This window comes from Peromyscus leucopus, chromosome 14 (assembly GCF_004664715.2).
Source record: "Peromyscus leucopus breed LL Stock chromosome 14, UCI_PerLeu_2.1, whole genome shotgun sequence".
In the NCBI taxonomy this organism is placed as follows: Eukaryota; Metazoa; Chordata; class Mammalia; order Rodentia; family Cricetidae; genus Peromyscus; species Peromyscus leucopus.
Window position 1 is genome coordinate 6468665 of NC_051075.1, and position 15550 is coordinate 6484214.

The window sequence follows — 15550 nt, forward strand, 5'->3', positions numbered from 1 at the left end:
ATCTCTCACACATTACTTTGGTTCCATCATTTGGAAAAAAATAGTTTTATATTATATATATATATATATATACATATATATATATATTATATTATATTATATTATATTATATTATATTATATTATATTATATTATATTATATATATAACCATTAAAATGCAACTGTGTCCACAAGATGAAAATTACTTAGGAAGCTCCATTTCTTGCTTTTCTAGTAACTTATTTCTCACTCATTATGCTATTTGACATTGGCTGAGAAGAACTAAATTCAGTTTGTTAGAAAATATGAGAAATAGGCTGGGCGGTGGTGGCACACGCCTTTAATCCCAGCACTCAGGAGGCAGAGGCAGGTGGATTTCTGTGAGTTCGAGGCCAGCCTGCTCATTCCAGGACAGGACAAGTTCCAGGACAGCCAGAGCTACACAGAAACCCTGTCTTGAAAAAAAATGGAAAAAAAAAAAAAGAAAAGAAAAGAAAATATGAGAAATAGCCGATTTTTTCTGACACATTAATATGGATGAGTCATAAGACATAAACAGAGAAAAAAGAGGACTCAGAACCAAAACTAGAGCCAGGGGGTCCTAAACTCTGTGCCTAAGTAAAGGGGAGTAGCAGGCTGGTAAACAGGCCTTTAGTCTTCAGTTCTACAGGCATCCTGATGCCCCCCCCCCACCCCTTTGCCCACTGACAAGCAACACCAGAAGGCACAGCTTTTGATGCACTATGTCTCTGAGCAGATTTTTTTTTTTTTCTGATTTCAGTGCTTTTAGTGAACTGGCATTTTCAGTAAACTTTTTCTGATAGGTCAGGACCCCTTCTTTTAACCACATGTAAACTTGTCTGTTCAAACAAAATGAAGATAGAGCAGTTCTTTTCTTTTTTTTCTTCTTCACTTGAATATTTATGTGGTTCCAGTTCTTCAGTTCATCTGCTGATGATACTGTTGACCTACTGGGACAGGACCTCCCCAGGGCCTGTCGATGCTGTGTGTATCAGATTAACTACCATGACCAAATTTAATCACTAGGAATTGCATGATTAAATCTGAAATTGTATTTCTGAAATATTTTTTGAATGTTTTCACATTTTAAATATATGAATCCATATTTGTTAGACAGTGGAGACAATAGTCCTCTTGCCCACATTATAATGAAAATCATTAGAATATTAAGACCAAAAATTCAAGATGTTTGAAGACATCTATCTAGGTCACTGACATTTTCAGTTTTGATACAAATATTTAGTTTTATATCTGTCTCCCCCAAAGAGGTACTACATGAACCTGAATTATGACATTGTCATATTGAAATTTCATCGATCAACATGCCTCTAGGTACTGTGGAAATTTTACACTCCAGACTCATACTTAATTTTTGTTTCTTTGTGGTATATTATGGATCCCAAGGACAATTGCTGTGCATACCAAGCTGTCATGTAGATGAATAACAAGTCAGGTAAAGAACTGGCAATCAGTATTTAGTCAGTGACACAATGGTCTTCTTTTTAAATACGCTCATAGAAGATAAAAATTGTGATTTCTAACTTTGGGCTTGGTAGTATATGACTGAAATCCTAGTAATTTGGAGGTGAGGGAAGAGGATCAAGAGTTTTAGCCTGATCTGAGCAAAATAGTAAGTTTCAGAATAGCCTCAATGTACAGTTAGACCCTGTCTCATATAAACAAAGCAACAAAAACAAAATAATAAAAACCAATTTTGGAAACAATCATAAAAAGTTCTCTTGATTGCTTTCTTTTGTGATATAGTCAAGTATGGTAATAGAAATTTTGTTTCATCATCCAGGTAATTTAAACATTAAATATTTTTGTTAACCATGGGTGAATAAAGAAACTTCATAAAGTATCCTAAAAAGTGAAGACCACAACATATTGGCTATTACCACTGCAAGCTCTTATTGTGCCCTTGTTATTTCTCACATGAAGAGTTTGTTGAATGTTCTTTTTGCTTACAGAGCTACTAAGAGGATAGAAAGTTTGATCTATGTTGTTTAAGTTTATCAAAATGGTCCTCTCCTTGCTCCATTTCTTAGAACGAAGGATTTAATTTTATTTGAGTCATTTATTTGGAGCTTTATCTTAGCTGCTAACATGAAGAAAAGTAAATGCACAAAGCTCTCATTTTCCAGAAGATATGAAAGGAAGCAGATAAAACTGACTTGAAGTACAAATAAAATAATAAATATGCATAAATGTCATATGTCCTGATTAAATTAGTCAATATAAGATTTGATTTTTGTGGAAAATAGTTGATAAAATAATTTCTTAGAAGCTAAGGATTGAATTTAGGTGACTAGAACAAAAATTGAAAAGGGGAAGGATGCCCAAAACAGCAAAAATAAGGAGACATAATTATTAATTTGTTTCATTAACTTTGTGGCAACACAACCGTGTGGACTCTGAGAGTGAGCAGAGATAAAGCTAAATGCATTTCCTCTACCACTGAGAGGGTGAATTGTAACAGGAATCTTAAATGGTCTTATTAATAAAATCAAACCTGATGCCAGTTATTGGGGTGAATGCTGGGAGATCAGAGAACAGAACAAGCCACAGCTACCTCACCTCGCGAGTTCCTCAGCTGATCCTGTTTCCTCAGACTGGAAGCCTCTGTGTCCTCATCCGAATGGGTCTCAGCTGAACTGTGCTGCTCAAAACCTAAATGCTTAACCAGCCAAATTCTTCTAGTTTCTGGTCCTCATGCCTTATACACCTTTCTGCTTTCTGCCATCACTCCCTGGGATTAAAGGCTCACTTTCTAAGATTAAAAGCGTGAGTCACCACGCTTGGCTGTATCCTTGAACACACAGAGATCCAGGTAGATCTCTGCCTCTGGAATGCTAGGATTAAAGGCGTGAGTGCCACCATTTTCTGGCCTCTGTATCTAGTGGCTGTTCTGTTCTTTGACCCCAGATAAGTTTATTAGGGTGCACAATATTTGGGGGAACACAATACCACCACACTGAATCTCTCATCAGAAATTATCAATGGCAACAACTCCAACAGCAGATAGTTCAGGACCTTCTTTAAATATGAAGCTAATAAGGACACATTCTCATATACAATAAAAGCTTCAACTACATCCAGTATGAATCTACTATTTACAAATATCTTCTAAAAGTTAGAATAAAACATAGTTCTTTGAGATTTTTAAATAATGTGTTTCAATCATGCTCACTTCTTCTCTTGATTCAGATCCATTTTCCAGATACTACCACCCATTCACCTTTGTGTCCTTTTAAACACAAAAACAAAAACAAAAGCATCCAGACAAAATATTATCAGATATGTGGGCTTTCACTGGAGCCTACTTAACTTGTCAGGAGCTACACTCTTAGAGACGACTGACTCCTTTTCCCAGGAGCTCTCAATTGCCCATAGCTCCACTAGTAGGAGTAGGATTTCATGCCCAATGCTACTTTTCACATTTGGTCTTGCTGGGGCGTGCACAGGTCTTGTGCATGCTGTCAAAACCATTGTGAGTTAAAATGTACCACCATCCTGCTGTGTCTGGAAGACACTGTTTCCTTGTAGTCACACACCATGTCTGATGCTTAAATGATTTCTTTCTGCTCTTTGGCAAGGAACCCCGAGCCATTGGGAGAAGGGAGCGAGTTCTTCAGGTTCTTATTTTCTTCCCCTTGACTTAACTGTGGGTGTCAGTGTTAATCACTATCTACTGCACACAAACACTTCTCTGAAGAGAGTTGAGAAATGCATTGATCTACAGGTATAACAATAAGGTACCAAAAGTAAAGAAAAAAGAGGCACTCCAGGCAACTAATGAGTCCCAAGGTTACATTATGCACTGTTTTTTTTTCTTTTATATAATGAAAGTTTTACTTGAGTCACTTAACCTTTGTTTCAACTCCTCACTATAAAATTAAAATAGTATTAGTAAAAGAGAAAAATATATTATAAATAGTTCACGAATAGGGCTGTAGTCAAGCTGTCTATCCCTGTCGCTACCTAGTAAAAGGCAAGTGCTGACCTTTTGGTTTTAAGTTGTAATAGTATGTGGACATCTATCAATGACTTTTAAACCACAAACTTTTTTGCTATATTTCTGATTCTGTACTGTTAAATGGATTAATGTGTGCATGGGTAATATCTGATATATGATTCCCATTATTACTTAAAGTGACGCAAATGAAAGTCTAGAGATAAGATATATGTAATAATTCATTGTACAAACATTTGTAAACAGGCCACTGGCTTCAGTGTGTAATATTCAAATGTCTTTGAAAGCCAAACACACTTCTCATGATTTCCCCTCAGCACTGTGTATTAGTAGAAATTGAGAATGTGATGTATTCTAAATGTTTTTGGTGCAGAAGAATATGGTCTTTTTTTCTATCAGATATGAAAATGTGTTTCTGTCAGAGCTGTAGGAGTTTGGTGAAGGCATTTGCTTAGCATGAGTTATAACACAAGGGAAAGATGGTCACGGAAGTGGGTGGACTGGTTAACAAATTGGCCTAGAGCAGCTTGCAAAAAGTCTGTAAAATACAAAAATGAACTGTAAAGAAATTGAACACAAACCAGGAAAAAAAATACCAAATGAAAAGAAGCAAAGGGATTATAAACACGGCAGTTTACTTTAGCAGAGATTTAAAAACCAAACCCAAAATAAGAGCTGAGTAAGCAGACATTTACTAGGAAAAAATACTACAAACCAATCGAACCCTTGGTAAGTGCGTTAATCAATCTGAATTCATGACTGAACCAATATGGGACTAACCCGGGGAAGCTCTCTCTGTCACTGTACTGAGGATGATCTTCACAATCGCTTTAGCCCTTTGAGGAAGTTTCTGGGTCTTCACCCAGGGGAGTCTCATGGAAAGTGCTGAGAATTTTTATTGTGGCCGCATTTTTTAGCAACAGTTAGATGATATTTGCAAAGTAAACGTTAATAAAAGCAAGAGCAAAAAGAAGGCCCGTAAGAAGATCTGCTTGCTGTAGACCACTGGGGAAACAAGAGTCCAGCAATTATGCACATAGACAGTTCCCAGCTGAGCAACAGCGGGCTCCAGACTTTTCTTCATTCCAGTTTTATTGCGGTATCATTCCATAAAAATCAAGAAGCACCTGGACGTTGACTGGGGTGAATTATGATTTTCTTATTGATGTGAATGGGTTTGCGGAGATACATTACCATCACAAATTAGGGGACATTGATAATGGATAGTTCCCTTCCAGAGGCCTATTTATCACCGGTAAACCAGCACATACTCCATGGTCAAGTCAAAGAAAAGCTTGAGAGAATGGATAAATATATGGCAGAGACACATATTTACATATGTAAAGACATGGCAGGGACAAATAGGTTTTCTTTGGTTCATAAACTTCAGTTCAGTGCTTCTAAACAAACTCCTCCACCTCTTTCTACTTTTGTGTCGTGTGTTGGCATGTATGAACATACTTTGCAAGGGCTGTCTAAGCATTTTCAATTATCATGAACTTGCGATCTGACCCAGTGCAATGCTGTAGGGTTCCTGTAATCACGGCGTCATAACGTCTGTGTGCAAGCCCTGGAGGAACTAGGTTTCAGTGCCTTCTTTGACTTATTTATTCCCTTCCCTTCCAGGTGAAAGTGTGGTTCCAGAACAGGAGAATGAAGTGGAAGCGGGTCAAAGGGGGACAGCAAGGGGCTGCAGCTCGAGAAAAGGAACTGGTGAATGTGAAAAAGGGAACGCTTCTCCCATCGGAGCTGTCAGGGATTGGTGCAGCGACCCTACAGCAGACAGGGGACTCTCTAGCAAATGACGACAGTCGCGACAGCGACCACAGCTCAGAGCATGCACACTTGTGATACACACAGGGACCAGCTCCATTCTCAGGAAAGCGCCACTGTGACGGCAAGCCTTACCCAAACATCGTTTACATGGCAGATGACTGTGGCAGTTGCTTAGTATAATCAAATGCAGGCATCTCAAGTCTTGTCTCTCGCGGTTGATAGAAGGTTTACACTAAGTGCCTCTTATTGAAGATGCTTCCACAGTGAAATTGGAGAAGGGGAGCGTATTTCAAATACACTTGTTCCTATATGTGACAGAGAGGGAGATGAGTGTTTGCTTTGGGTTTCACTGAAAATTAAACTGCCACCAAGAGCAAACTCGATAAGAAGTTTCTTTTCAAAATGTCTCCAAGGCGAAGATGTTAAAAATGAAAATGCTTTGAACATTCCAGTTGTACCAGGTCATGTGTGTGACATTGGGCAGGTATTTGCTTTTGCTTGCACTGAAAAGTAAATTGCTATCAAGTAATTAACCCATGAAATAGTTTATCCTGAACAGCCACAGTGCCTGAAATCACCAAGTGGATGGAAAATGTATTCAAACTCTGTATATATTACCCCTAAATCATGTTCCTGTCTTCACTAATTTTAGCAAACGCATTCATATTAGCTGATGAATATAGGCTCTCCCATTGACAAGCACAGCCAAGCTTCCTGTACTTTTATACAGTTTTGTCAGTCAGAGACAGTCAGTCTGTGCTTACTTGTGTTCCTGTAGAGAAAATGAAGCAGAGTCTGATAGGACATATTCTTGTACCACAGACAAAACAAATCTTCTGTTGCATTTACTATCAACTGCTGCTGATACATTATAGAACATACCTAGCCCTCGAGTCTTCCTCTCTTTTTTTTTTTTTTTTTTTTTTTTTTTTTTTTTTTTTTTTTTTTTTTTTTTTTTTTTTTTTTTTTTGGTTTTTCGAGACAGGGTTTCTCTGTGTAGCTTTGAGCCTTTCCTGGAGCTCACTTGGTAGCCCAGGCTGGCCTCGAACTCACAGAGATCCGCCTGCCTCTGCCTCCCAAGTGCTGGGATTAAAGGCGTGCGCCACCAACGCCCGGCTGAGTCTTCCTCTCTTATAGCTTGAAAAACCTTAGGATCATAGGCAGATCAGTTACCTTGCAGAAAGAGTGTTGCGTGGCAAATGTCTAACTTTATATCTTTAAATTGTTAGTGTTTATGGATGTGATTCAATTAACAGGGAAAAGGTTTTTTCCTCATTGTTTAAGATATCAAACCAAGTGCCAAAGCTAATTCTTCAAGAAAATAGATGAGAAATTCTGAATGTCTGAAAATTAGACTCAGCAAAAATACCTTATTTTTCATATGCTCTATATTCATGCAGAACAAGTCTTTGTATTTTGTAAAAAAAAAAAAATTGAATAAATGATCCTTCAAATAATTATTGTCTCCCTACTGTGACTTCATTGATTTGAATAGATTTATCTATTTATCTGAAACCAAGGCTGGTCTGGAACTCCATAGGTAGTTCAACCTTATCTTGTTCTCACAACAATCTTTTGCCTCACTCAGCCTCCCAGGTGCTGGAATTACAGGCTGGAACCACCATGACAAGCTAAATTTAATAGATTTTAAAATATATATACTTAAAATGTCCCCTAATTTTTTGATTCTATATAAATCTAAATGGATGTGAGCAATGAATCATTTATATTCCATAATTTCTGAAGTTTTTATTATGGCATAAAAAATTCATGGGTAACCAAAGAATTTCTAAGACCAGTCATATTCTAAACACAGTTTGGTAAATGAAATGGTAATATATTTCAAGAGCTGTGGTTGAACTTCAAGAGTAATAAATTTCAACACATATCTTTGTCCAATAATTTTATTTTATTCATTTTTTTTTTTTTTGGTATGTAGTGTCAAACCCAAAGACTCAGCCATGCTACAGGTGTCCCCTACTATGGATCTACCTTTCCAGGCTGCAAACAGATGTTTTACATTCCTAATATCCAACTTTTGGTGTGGAATACAAAACTAAACAAGCTCAAGAGAATCCCCAGTTGCAATATTGCTGCTGGAAGAAACAGAAGAGGACTCGCTGCACACTTAGTATCAAAGCCCAACTTATCACTATCATGGTGCTTTTGATTTACTCTTAGTTCCACCAGCAGTTACGGAATTACCAGTGTAGCTCTCCCCCTTCCACCCGCCTTCCCAATTATTTTGAAACAGTAAAAATTCCCCAAACCATTATTGTGTGATTGATTTTATTTCCTTTAGAACAATTAGACTACTAAAAATGTATCCAATTTAATTTAACTTATCTTAATGTGATACCAGTAGTATTCAGGAAATGAAGTGAACAACTATGTTATTTGTATCACAGTTTCTCCTCTGTGCAATAATTTTTAATCTCATTAAATAGCAATATTTCTGAATTAACATTGATGAAGAGATCATTTCCATTGGCAGAGAACACATATTATCAGTCACTTGAATGATATGAAGTATATTTGTATTGGTAACATACGTAGGTTACAATTCAAACTGAAACAGCTTTACAAATTGAGTATAAAGTAGATACAAATCAAATTGAAGTCAATAGAGAAGGGTTGTGGGATAATTCTTTTGGGAAAGGAAATAGTTTCCAGAAGTAACAGACAAAGGCTGCTTAGAAGTGACTAAAGTTTGCTATGAGACAGAAGCATTTATATATCAGAATTATAGCTTATTGTGACCAGTAAAATCAAAGTAAATGATTCTCAATACACAAGACATTAAAAAATGAAATGAGGCAGGTGTAAAATGGATTGTACCTTTTAATGAGCAATCCTAAAAAGAAACACTGATTCTAGAGAAGCAAACAGGTATGAAAGATCATGTGGTTGACCAAAACCACAATTTGTTGACATGGATTCAAATGACCCATTGGAGACACAAGTTCACAGTCAACACCCCAACAAGTGAACACATACAGTAACGGTAATTACAAGCAGGCTTTTGGTTTTGTTTCTGCATTGAGGATTGATTTCAGTGCTGTCTATATGATAAACAAGCTCCCTAATACTGAGCTACATCACCATCCCTCAGAGTGATGGTAATTAGAACTTAGTACATTTTGCAGTATCTCGGTATTTACCTACATTCAAAATGATACATAAACTATATAGGCTTCATTCTATTTTTAGAATTTAAATATTTTAGGACAATTAAAGTATCATTAACTGTCATCTAGGATATTCCATAAGTGCTCACAATCAAGAGAAAAGGAATTATGTGTGTGTGTGGAGGGGGTTTCTTAATGATATGAAATCTTATTACACACTGCCTATGTTTTCATGTAATATTCCTTCTGAGACACCATGGGACTGCATAAAAACACTGATCTCTGGAAATAGTATGTAAATATTATGCATAGTTATGGTGATTTACCAGCAGGGGTCAGAGGAATAAAGGAATGAATACTACATATCTTTTTGCAAATCATCAACATGATTCTATTTTTTAATTCCCATAGTTACTCAGAGCTTTTTGGGGGAGTTGATTCCAAATGTTATTGTGAACATAGATTACTAAGTCAATTTTATTTACTTTGCTTTTGTCCAAAGATAACTGGTGTACCTGAATAATTTTCTTGTCATGGCAAACTCAATATTTTTTTCATCTCTTACAGAATATAGTTAAATATACTGAACAAAATAATAAAAATGACATCAGAAAAATTATTGCCATATCAAATAGTGAGGGCCTATACAAAGTTATTTAATATTTAAACTTTGTTTTTGTGATTTTCTATTATGCATTTTTACTACTGTGAACATGTCTTTTCTTTCTTTCTTTCTCTCTTTCATTCATTTGTTTGTTTATTTTGCATCCCAACCACAGTTTCTGCTCCCTCCTCTCCTCCCAGTCCCTCCCCCAACCTCCCTTATTCCCCCCTCCCATCCACTCCACCTCTGTTTCCATTCAGAAAGGGTCAGGCTTCCCATGGATACGGACAAAACTTGCCATGTCAAGTTATAGCAAGACTAAGCACCTTGCCTTGTATTAAGGCCGGGCAAGGTGACCCAGTCTGAGGAGTAGGGTCCCAAAAGTCAGCAAAGGAGTCAGTGCTCCCACTGTTAGGAGTTGTGACAAGATGATCAATTTACAGAACTGTCACATATATGCAGAGGGACTAGGTCAGTCCCATGCAGGCTCCCTGGTTGTCAATTTAGTCTCTGTGAGCCCAGGTTAGTTGATTCTGTGGGATTTCTTGTGATGTCCTTGACCCCTCTGGCTCCTATAATCCTTCCTCCCCCACTTCTGCAGGGTTCCCTGAGCACTGCCTAAGGTCTGACTGTGGGTCTCTGCATTATTTTCCACCAGTAGCTGGATGAAGCTCTCTAATGACTATTGCACTAGGCACCAATCTATGAGTACAGCAGAATGTTGTTAGACATCATTACATTGACTTTTTTTTTCCTCCAGTAGTGGTTGGTTTTATCTTAGGTCTCTGGGTCATCCAGCCTCTGGGTCCTGGCACTCCAGGCAGTGTCAGAAGTGGGCTCACTCTCATGGCATGGGTTTTTGGCTGGACCAGTCTTTGAACAGCCACTCCCATGATCTCTGTGCCACCCTGACCCCAGCATATCCCATAGGCAGGACAGAGTGTAGGTCAAAGTTTATGTGGCTGGATTGATGTCTTAATCCCTCCACTGGAAGCCTTGCCTAATCACAGGAGATGACCAGTTCAGGCTACATACCCACAATTGCTGGGAATCTTACCTGGTGTCATCCTTGTCGATTCCTGGGAGTTTCCCTTGAACCAAGTTTCTATCTCACCCGGAAATGCTTCCCTTTCCCAGTAGTCTCCTTCAGTATTCTCCCCACTGCCTGCCACATACCCCCGACCTGATCCCACATATTCCTGTATCCACCTGCCCTTAGTCCACCCCCCCCCAAATCTCTTTAATTTTCCCCATCTCAGGGAGATCTGAGTTTCCCCTCGGACCCTCTTTGTTACCTAGCTTCTCTGGGTCTGAGGATTGTAGCCTGGTTATCCTTTACTTTACAGGGAATATCCACTTATGAGTGAGTACAGACTATGTTTGTCTTTCTGAGTCTGGGTTAACTCAGGATGATTTTTTTCTTGTTCCATCCATTTGTCTTTGAAATTCATGATGCTGTTGTTTTTAATAGCTGAGTAATACTCCATGTGTAAATGTGCCACATTTTCTTTATCCATTTTTCAGTTGAGGGGCATTTAGATTGTATTCAGGTCCTGACTGTTATGAATACAGCTGCTATGAATGTAACTGAGCAAGTGTTCTTATGGTATGATTGAGCATCCTTTGGGTATATGATGAAGAGTGGTATAGCTGGGTCTTGTGGTAGATTGATTCCTAATTTTCTGAGAAACTGCCATATTGATTTCCACAGTGGCTGAACCAGTTTGCACTCCCACGATCAACGGAGGAGTACTCTCCTTGCTCCACATCCTCTCCAGCATGAGCTGTCATCAGTGTTTTTGCTCTTAACCTTTCTGACAGGTGGAATCTCAGAGTTGTTTTGATTTTCATTTCCCTGATGCTAAAGATGGTGAACATTTCTTCAAGGGTTTCTAAGCCAGCTGAGATTTTTCTGTTGTGATGGCTCAGCCATTAAAGACTAGGCTCACAACCAAAATTATCATGCATTTTTATAATTATTGTACCTTGACAGTTAAAATGCTTTAAAATACTTTAAATATAGACCAACATAAACATGTGTTTACATGTCTGATTCTTCCCTCAATAAGCTGATCTTGTTTTATCCAAGTCTAATTTCAAATCATAGTTAAAAATTCCAGAAAAAAAATGTTTGTAACATTACAAAATATTTAATACTTCCTTGATAAAATGTGGTTTATTTTATTAAAAATGGGTTTGAAATAGTTCCCAAATTGGAATGGCTCCATGCATACTTTTTGCAACAGCCACTTCATAGTGTCTCTGTCATATTACTTCTTGGTAAGAAGTGGTTTAACCAGCAGCAATCTTACATTCAGGGTAGTCTTACTATTTCTTTTCTTTTGATGTAAGTCACGGAGATGAAACATACATATTTTCTTTAAATTAAAGAGTAATCACAGGGCTTAGAGATGCTTATATCTTTTCACCTTCTCTTTGAACATGCTAATAGTTGAAATATCATTCATTATGTTTTTTTAATTTAGCAGATATAGTTTTTAAATATATCATGACTTGCCTTAGGTTGATGAAATATTAGACACTAATTGTTATTATAGCTGAGCTATTAATACTAGTTGAATGATCTCTTTGACTTTGACTTTCTTTAGTGCAGAATCCAATTTTATTTGGATTTTCCAACATTAGAGTATGGCAATATTTTATGGCCACAATGTCTATATGATCTAATAAAGTGGGTTGATGATTTAAAAAATAGAAAAAGTTGACAGAGAATGTGTTACATCCTCTGAGCAAATACATCTACAGTTGAGATAATACTTCATGGAAGATTGAAAAAACTAAAAAGACACTTTGGAAGCACCCTTGTGGTAAACTTCTTGGATGGCAGTGGAAGCAGATGCGAAGTAGAGTGTGAGGTCAAACTATACTTTTAACAAAAACATACCTTAGAGAGATCGAGAAGCAGACATATAAATATCAGTCTTTAAAATAAAATCAATTATTTATTTAAAAATTTCCAGCACATGAAAATTTATTGCTGTAATGAAAGCCAAATAGATAAATGTAGAAAATTATCTGTTTTTATGAACATTTTGGTTTTTAAAATATGTATCTTTAGACTGAACACAAAATTTAAATATTTGATACTTTTATGGAAGACTATATTTGTGTGTGTGTTATTTTGATATTGCAAAGTTAATAAATCAAGGGAATTTTCCTAGTGATTTTACTTGAACTTTGCTATGACTTCTTTATGTATTTATGTCAGTATTTACCTAACAGTCACTCTTAGTCATCCCACACTGTAGTGAGTAGCTGACTGGGCCACGCCCTAGTGAGGCAGCTGTGGTTGTTACACCGGCCTATGACCTGGAGGTACCCGCCACTGAGGCATGGCCACCAGGGACCCTTAAGACCTGGGATGCACTGCCCTCTCTCTTGGCTACCTCATGGTTTTGGATGCTGAGATCTTGGACCAAGCTGTTGAGCATGGGACATAGTTCAGCTTTCCTGGACCCTACAGTAAATTTCCTGTGGTTGTGAGTTTACCCCCAAATAAATTCTTTTGATCATTAAGCTGATTCCGTGGATTGCTAGTGATTTAATCACATTACCATATCAATACACTGTTTCTATTTGGTGCTCTGCTCAGCTTTCAGGCTGTTTGATTTATGTATTGTATTCCTACCCTGGCCACACTTGGAGAAGGATTCACTAGTTAGAGTGGTTGTCCAAGTTGTTATTCTGGTTGTTTCTTTAGTTCCTTGAGTGCTGGGAGGAAGTAGTTTAACCCACTCTTGGAGCTGCACACAAAGATGCAGTTATAAAGCCCAGTGACATTCAAAATACACTTTTTTCCTCAATGTTCAACTCTCAGAACTTTTATACCACCAAATTTTCAAACTACTGTAGCAAAACCATGGATTTTCATCATTTGTGCTCTTCGTTTTCAAACTTAGCTTTATATTTACAATTTTATTGATACTATACTTCAATATTAAACCTCACAGACTGCTATATAAATTTTTATTTGCTCTAACAAAATGTTTTTCTCTAATAGATAATTGAAGAATTTGAGAACTAGGGGCTGGAGGGATGGTTAGTGGTTAATAGTACTTCCTGCTCTTGTAAGGAACCCAAGTTTGCTTTCCAACACCCAGTATGGGCAGCTTAAAACCTCCTTCAACTCCAGCTCTATGGGAACCAACACCTCCTTCTGACCTCTATGAGCAACAGGACACACTTGTACATGCAAACATATGTGTGCACATACATACACATAAATGAAAATAAATACATCTTTAAGAAAAAGAATGTGAGTGCTATGATATTATGTAATTCTACCTAACAAATAAGCTATTCATATAAATTTTAAAAACCCTGTTTTCAAAATATTTTACAAATATAATCAAAATTGGTGAAATTTCATCTGTAATTAAAACCTTTAAAACCAACTATATGAAAACTGTGACTCTTTTCCAAAGAGCATTGGGAGTTCCAGATTGTTCCTTGGTCAGGTAGACAGAATGCAATATCCTGTAATACACTGCAAACTAGTTAAGGAATTTACATTAGGAAATGATGCCTTTTCTGTTTTGTTTCCTGTCTATTATGTAAGTATTTATTGATTTCTTCCCCATTGACTGTTGGTTTCACGGGAACAAAGTATGCCTCTAGCTTTTTGAAAAATCCCTGGTAGCCTACATTCAGAATTCTTGTGAACTAGGGACATGGTACTTAAAATATTTGTTTACCATGACCTGTAAACCATTGCTGTAAATGTAGAGCCCCAAGGAGTTTTGCAGTGCATTATTTACTTGAGTATGCACATTCACTGCAATCTTGACTGCTTGCATTAATTGATAGTTATGTTTGAATATCTGTATAACTTAAATGCTCTGAAGTTCTCCTGAAAGATACCTTAGATTTATCTAAGGTTAATTTGAAATGGAGTCTTCAAACATTTTTCTTCTCTGGTGGGTAATGGTTAGATATTACAAGGCAAATCAAAATGGGGGGTGTGGATTTTGAACTTTTACTCATATCATGTCAGAAGAGAGAAGCTAGAAAGAAAAGTTCAGAAACAGGTTTTAACAGATGTTCATATATGGTTCAGAGGAAAAGGAAATTCTTCCCTACGGCTCAGATGCCTGTTTTGTGGTTGTCAGAATGTCTTACAGACAGCTTGGCTGTTATCCCACATCCATTGTTGGTAGTCTGGTATGAAGGACGCCATCTGTGCAGCATGGAAGTCTCTTATGAAAATGGATTGATAATTATGTTCCATGCAGGTGCTTGTTAAAGTGAAATCAGGTGTCAAACTTACAGTTGCCTAAATGGCTCTGGTGTGTTGAGAAAGAATGGCTTGCCATATTGTGAAATGGGTTTTAAGCATAACATTTCAACATTCCTGTCTTCGGGTGCTGCAAAGGTCAGACTGCTTAACAAAGCTGTAAAATTCTTAAACTCTTTCCGCCATCAACAGTAAAAGAAAGCTTCACTTTGAATCAAGGATATAGGTTAGATCAAAGTTATTACATTTCCTAGCTAAAATACCTTTCCAATTACATCATTTTCCCCTGAAAAGTTGGTAAAGGAATAGTGCATTGAAAACTCTGATGCCTCAACCCAACATACAAAAATTACTTCATAAAACAATCAAAATCAGTCTTCCACAAGTATTAATAGGAACCCATTATTTCAGAATTCAGTAGTGTTGTCTCCATATAAGACAACAGGGTCCAATTTCATTTGACCATTGGAACTGTCATAAGTCTCCTTGACTTGAGTACAGATGTTGCCCATAGAACAAAACCTTCACTATTCCCTATGACTCTTCCCTTACCATCGCTCATCAGTGATGACCTGGCAACCTCTTACAATGCACTCAGTACATCATGCCACTTAGCCCTTAGCACAACATCATCACCTGAGTTTCAGGATTTCCTGGGGATTTTGTACCAGGTCACTGAAACTTACTCAGTTGAGATACCTTTTTTGCCATAACTGGCAGAGCTGGGGCTTAACATGTCTGTACTTGTTAACTCCTAAACTTTTCTTTCTGTTATTCCCAAACGATTTTTTTCTTAAAACAAATATATGAGGTA

General features: G+C 37.2%; 1 protein-coding gene across 1 annotated transcript in view; it reads left to right on the plus strand.

The window, feature by feature from the left end:
• Positions 1-6650, plus strand: part of Meox2 (mesenchyme homeobox 2) — a 60315-nt gene extending 53665 nt beyond the window's left edge. The window contains exon 3 of the mRNA XM_028878412.2: positions 5601-6650. Within this exon, the coding sequence (XP_028734245.1) occupies positions 5601-5825 (225 nt within the window). The 3' untranslated portion in view covers positions 5826-6650. The remainder of the gene's footprint in view (positions 1-5600) is intronic.
• Positions 6651-15550: the final 8900 nt, after the last annotated feature.